This window comes from Triticum aestivum, chromosome 4A, assembly GCF_018294505.1.
Source record: "Triticum aestivum cultivar Chinese Spring chromosome 4A, IWGSC CS RefSeq v2.1, whole genome shotgun sequence".
In the NCBI taxonomy this organism is placed as follows: domain Eukaryota; kingdom Viridiplantae; phylum Streptophyta; class Magnoliopsida; order Poales; family Poaceae; genus Triticum; species Triticum aestivum.
In genome coordinates this window covers 725,792,264-725,798,658 of record NC_057803.1, presented here as the reverse complement: position 1 = coordinate 725,798,658, position 6,395 = coordinate 725,792,264, and the positions used below count along the sequence as shown (strand labels likewise).

At 43.4% G+C, this 6,395-nt stretch overlaps 1 protein-coding gene across 1 annotated transcript; it reads left to right on the top strand.

The window, feature by feature from the left end:
• Nucleotides 1-1,864: 1,864 nt before the first annotated feature.
• On the top strand, nt 1,865-3,042 carry LOC123083424 (probable glutathione S-transferase GSTU6). The gene is made up of 2 exons (XM_044505474.1): nt 1,865-2,238; nt 2,448-3,042. Exons 1-2 carry the CDS (start codon nt 1,903-1,905, stop codon nt 2,850-2,852), a joined length of 741 nt encoding a protein of 246 aa, XP_044361409.1. The 5' UTR covers nt 1,865-1,902; the 3' UTR covers nt 2,853-3,042.
• Nucleotides 3,043-6,395: the final 3,353 nt, after the last annotated feature.

Below are 6,395 nucleotides of genomic sequence, written 5' to 3'. Positions count from 1 at the left end.
TTGGCTCATGTACAAGCTGATGATCCACTGTGTCAGTGACTTCAGTTAGGAAGAGGACAAGGCCCACCAATGACATGAATGTTATGCCGGATTGAGGAACATCATGAGTATTAATCAAGATGCAATAGGGGTTTCCATCAGAAATATGTCTTCTTACCCATTAGATGTTTTAACTTCTGTTTACATTACTTGGGCAAGTAATGGGAGCCTTGGCGCAACGGTAAATTGGTCGGACCCTTCCCCGGCCCCTGCGCAAGCGGGAGCTACGTGCACTGAGCTGCACCTTTTTTTTGCATTACTTGGGCAAATTATTTATTCCATGGATTGATCCATTACAGACTTGCTTTGTAAATTTTCTAAAACTCATGTATACTCACATTGTCCCCAAAACTAGGGACCACCACATGATCTCAGGACAAAGCTGTAGAGAGGAAGCCAGACTGCCTGCTCAAAACGCATATCTTTAGTTAGCAAGATCCATAAGATTTCCTTTAAACCATCTAAAAATAAGTGTTTTTATTTTCAATAAATGTTGGCTTGATCATTGTTTCAAGACCAAAGATCCCTCTTCAAGTACAAAACATGAACACATGTGTATTACCATCATATAGTTGCTTATCCAAATGATTTACTATTTGGAAATTTTCTGAGACAACATAGAACAAAAGTACAATAGTAATATTCTCTATAGACCGTAATGTGCTACTCATAGTTAATACTCCTCCGTCTAGGTGTGTAAGTCACCTTACAAAAACCAAATAATCCCAAAACACTTACTCCCTCTGTCCGGTGAAGAGTGTACATCTGGAAATTTTAGGACAAATTATGAAGTTGAGTAAAGAATGCATTGGAAAGGTGCAAGCTACCATCTCTCTCCTCTTTAATTACCCAACCCCCAATGAGCTAAGTGCATGTAGAAATTAAGAAGATCATGTGTAGATTGCTATTGGTCTTGGTTACCGTGTGATGAGAGAGAATTATTTTTTCCCACTTTAAAATGCATTGGGAAGATAGAAGTACACTCTTTTGTGGATAAATTTTAAAGCTAGATGTACACTCTTCACCGGACGGAGGGAGTAGGCATGATGCATTAACTCCCACCTCGTTTCTTGTTTCATGACATATCAACCAATAAGAGATGTGGGGCGTGCATGCTTTCAATCACTTGAGACTACCAAACACGACATGCAGTGGTTAGTACATTGCATGCAATGCTAATTAGCAGATAAACATTAAGTTCTCTCGTTTTCCCCTCCTCCCCGGTCATGGTGCACAACCTAATAAATCAACTACATAGATATTTATATTTAAGAAAACATATGAGTTCTCATCTACTTACACGTCTATTGGCATAATTTCAATCCGATCTGGTACTTTTACACATTCAACATTTCATCTAGCTTCAGAGCATTTCCCTACTGAATTTTTTGTAAATGATTGTAAGCGAAAGTTCTTGATGACGCGGAAATATGGGAAACAATATAGAAAAAGATACTTAAACTCACATATTATTAGTTTATACTTTGTACTAAATTATTAGCTGATTTCCAACCATGCCCTCGCAAACGTTGCTAGTGCAAAATAAAAAGAGGATAGTTAATTACAACTAAAGAACGGCGTGGCATTGCGCGCTTCAGACATGGATCAATCGTACACTTATTTTCATTGGTCCTTGTGCCAAGCAGCCACACACATTCCCCATGACAAAATGGGCAGGTGGTTGGATAGGGATCGTGGAAGGCTGTTGCGATAAAGTGATGGCCGATTGCACATTTCAAGGCGCATGGACGGCTATCAATGCACAATCACCGAATGACGACGCAGTGCCATATCGTATACATACAGAAATATACTACACTTTAATCAACACATCGCTACAGAGATCCTTCAACGACGATCGAGATGGCCGGCGCTCAAGAGCAAGGCCTGAAGCTGCTGGGGGCGGCGTCCGGGGTGAGCCCGTACGTGATCCGCGCCCAGATGGGGCTCGGCATCAAGGGGCTGACCTACGACTACCTCCCCGAGGACACCCGGTGCAAGAGCGACCTGCTCCTCGTGTCCAATCCTGTGCACAAGAAGCTGCCTGTCCTCATCCACGGCGGCAGGCCCGTCTGCGAGTCGCTGATCATCTTGGAGTACCTCGACGACGCCTTCCCCGAAAATGGCGCCTCCATCCTCCCTGTCGACCCCTACCGCCGTGTTGTCGCCCGTTTCTGGGCCGCCTACGTGGATAGCAAGGTATGTTTCCTCTCGTCTAGTTTGGCCCATCTTTGACTTTTTTCATTCATTAAAGTGATAATACTTTTTTTTTGAGTTGGACATGTTGGTTGCGTGCATTGTGTGTTATGCAGATGTTGAACATTCGCTCTGAGTTGTATTCTCTTCAATTATCCATTGAAAGAAAATATCGATTATTGAAAAATCACATAATCAATGTGTTGCCACAGCTGTTCCCTTCGTGTATCGGCATCCTCAAGACAGGGAAGCCGCAACAAAGAGCCGACAAGGTGGAGGAGACCTTGTCAGCACTCGGGCTCCTAGAGTCCGCCCTAGCGGAATGCTCCAAGAAAGGGGAAGCGGAGGCGCCGTTCTTTGGAGGTGGCTCTCTCGGGCTGCTCGACATTGCCCTCGGGAGCTATCTTCCCTGGCTCGAAGCAATAGGCCACCTTGCCGGCATGCCGCCGTTCCTCGATGCGGCTAGGACACCAAAACTGGCCACGTGGGCGGAGCGGTTCAGGGCCGCCGAGCCGGTAAGGGTGCTGCTGCCTGCGGCGGACAAGGTGGAGGAGTACATCTCAACGGTTCTTTATCCAAAGTGGAAGGCCGCGCTCACTGCATTAGCAACTAATTAGAGATCATGCCGCCTCGTTCCATCACTGTTGTTGTGCTCGCCTTCAAATTCAGTTAGTGTTTTCACGAGTTGTGCTCTTTGAACTTTTGTTACTTTGTTGTTAGGGTCTGATCGTCGTGGATGGTGCGCATGCGTGCACTGTCTTCGATCTGAGTTTGCTGTCTTGGGAATAAAATAAAGCTTCGTCAATCTTTGACCGTTTTCTCAAGGATGTTTTTTATTTCTCTGAAAATATCAGATCCATTATAAATGTTCACGGAAAGTACAAACCACACAAACATAATAAAAATTACATCGAGATCCGTGGACAACCGAACAACCATTGCCGCCGCCCGAACGAGCCGCCGACGCGCCCGCTGTCGCCGCTCCGATACCGGAGCCGGCTGGACCTTGTCGATGACAATCGTGAAGTATTCGTGTGTGTGTGTGTGCCCTAAGGACGAGCGTTCGAGGGCCGCAAGCATCGCCATTGAATCCTTCAATTGATCTGAAGAACCTGACACCAAATCTTGTTGTTGTGTACGCACGACGAGAAACACTAAGCTCGCCGCTCCGAGGAGCTGGCTGGGATCTATGGCGAAGCTCTGTCTAATACGCTCCGACGAACAAACTTGAGGAGGACCAGAGTCCGGAAGACTGACTCGAAGAAGAAGCGCCGCCATCCATCCGAGCGCTGCCCTTGCGAGAAGCAAAACCCTACCTATCTAAGCCGAGGCACCAGGAATACCCTCCCTACCACCGGCTGCCGGAGTGCCAGGAGGAGGGGAGGCAAATCCACAGACTCGCCGACAGAGATCAAAAGGAAGATGGCTTTCCCAAGTCGCCTTGTGAGAAGGGAAACAAAAAACCGTGTCTAGAGTACTTATCCGATTTTACCCCGTCAAGGACGTTACTAATACGACATGCAATGTTCTCCTGTCGAGTTCTTAATATGTAAATAAAAAAAATTAAAACATGTTGATACCAGATTTTGGCACGACAATAAATATAAATAGGAAGGCCTCAAATGAAAAAGTGATCAATATGAAGAATCTCCATCTCATCAAAACGGGGAAATTTGATGTTTAGGCCATCTCCATCCGATTTCATACCGAGGGCTGAAGTAGTGTCCGGGGTGCTGAAAGTTGCTGATCAGGGTACTATTCGGCTGATTACAAACCCAAAATCACCTCAAATGAAAAAAAGGTTACTACTCGGGGTAATGCGCGAAGGAGAAAGAAGAAGGATATATGCGGCATTGCCTGCGTGAGTCTATTTTTACTTGAAAAGAAAGAAAGAAACCGCCACCGTGTGGAAGAACCCTATGCCCCCCCCCCCCCCCCCCCCGAGCCTCCATCGTGTCTCCTTGCTGCCAGGCGGCCAACCATGCGTGGCAGCGGGCAGTACTCCACTTCCATATCATGTCTTGGTTGGCGGCATGTCCTCTCCTTCGACTAGGCGACATGCTTCCTAGCGAGGCAGCGGCCCTGTTCGTCCAATTGTCGTGGCCGTTCAGGTCTCGAGGAGCAACCGCGGGAGCCGGCGCCCTTCGTCATTATGACTCTGCGGCTCAGACGCAATGGGTATCCCCATCTCAGGCTCTCCCATATCCCAACTTCTCTTGCTAGATGTCGTTGTTCAATGCCTTGATTGAAACTTGATATTTAGCTCTTAATGATTTCCTCTTTCCATGTTATTTTCTTCCTTCAATTTCTAAATCTAAAGTCCCTGAATGTGGAAACCGGTTTAGTAATTTTTGTTTCTATATAATTTTACAGGAAGGTGAGATGAATAAAAGAAACAAAACAATGACACATTTTCAAGTTCACATCATCGGATCCTCCTTGGAAAACGGTCCATTAACTCAAACAACTAATAATATCCCTCGTATTAGAGCTCAACTCAACCCCGATGATATAGAACAGTAAGAGTTTTGACTCTTTTTACATTTTGCATCTGTATTGAATTTCAAAATTTATCGTTCAAGGTTTACCTTTTATTGAAGACTATTGGAGGCCGAGATTAATCACTCGTTTGACTTGTATCTAAAACCACGATACATATTTCTCTTTGGAGGGAGTAAATGTCCTAATTTTTTAGTATCACGATTGAATAAATACTTTCATTGATTATTGTGGTTAGATTCCTATTTGTCCAAGAAGTTTTAACATGGCCTATCTTAACTCATTTTTTCATGTGAGATATAAATGAACATAAAGCTGCTCATATTGGAAGTAACATAATTAGTAACATGCATGCCATATAGGCAAAAAGTATGATGTGACAAGTAATTAATGAGGAAAGATGCGAATGAAGTAACATAATATGTTACCTTCATGTAGCGGTTCCGAATATAAAATGACTCTACAAAGTAGTGAATGGACCTCTCTATGTCAACACACGTATGACACTACCCACCAATCTAAGTTACTTCCTTTTCTGTCTAGTCTAAGTTACTTCCTTTTATGACCGAGCCGGTGATTTTATTATTAAGTAGTGGGTTTGAGTAACTCTTACCTTACCATGTTAAAATTGCTCATGCCTTGAAACTGGGTTGTTTTAGTTATTTTTTGATCATTAGTTTCTCGCTTGCGGCCTCAGTCAATACTGGCTCCGCTACTGTTCATAAGGAATGACACTTACATGATTAACGTAAAAGACTTGTGTGCATTTGTTTTGGCTGAATGAAATTAGGAGAGGGTGTTAAACTACACCCTCCGTCTAGGTGTGTAAGTCATCTTACAAAAACCAAATAATTACAAAACACTTAGGCTCGGTGTATTAACTTCTACTTCGTTTCTTGTTTCTTCACATATCAATCAATAAGAGACGAGGGGTGTGCATGCTTTTAATGACTTGAGACTACCAAACACGACATGCAGTGGCTAGTTCATTGCATGCAATGCTATTAATAGCAAATAAACATTAAGGTCTTTTGTTTTCCCCTTCTTGGTCACGGTGCACAATCTAAGATGACTTACTCACCTATACGGAGGGAGTATAATTTTGTTTCGCCAACTAATATGCATCATGCTCTCTGCAAAAAGAAAAAACTAATATGCATCATGCAGGCAGTGTACTAGCTAAAATATCTAAGGACATCGGCAAGAAGCATTTGTTACAATTGCTAGCAGTAAAATATATTGAATTCATGTCATGTGTTACTAGCAGAATGGTGCATGCATGAGCTGGACATGCAAGTAATAAATTATTTGTATGTGGTAGGTGCTACCATGTATACGTGGCTTTGTCGAATTCAATCTGTCCCTCTCAGGCTAGACAGTACAGTCGTTTCTACTGCAGCTCACGTCATGCATGACATAGTATACGTCCTTGCACTAGCTACCAGTAAAATATTTAATAAGAATTACGTGTTACTAGCAGTATGGTGCATGCATGAGCTGGACATGCTAGTACTCCCTCCGTCCGGAAATACTTGTCATCAAAATGAATAAAATGAGATGTATGTAGATGTATTTTAGTTCTAGATACATCTCTTTTTATCCATTTTGATGACAAGTATTTTCGGAGGAGGGAGTAATAATTTATTCTGTGTCATCGGTTC

Excerpts from the sequence above, each read along its gene's own strand:
- LOC123083424 (XM_044505474.1), top strand. The coding sequence starts at position 1,903 with ATGGCCGGCGCTCAAGAGCAAGGCCTGAAGCTGCTGGGGGCGGCGTCC. Across the intron at positions 2,239-2,447 it reads CCGCCTACGTGGATAGCAAG|CTGTTCCCTTCGTGTATCGG; the intron begins GTATGTTTCCTC and ends GTGTTGCCACAG.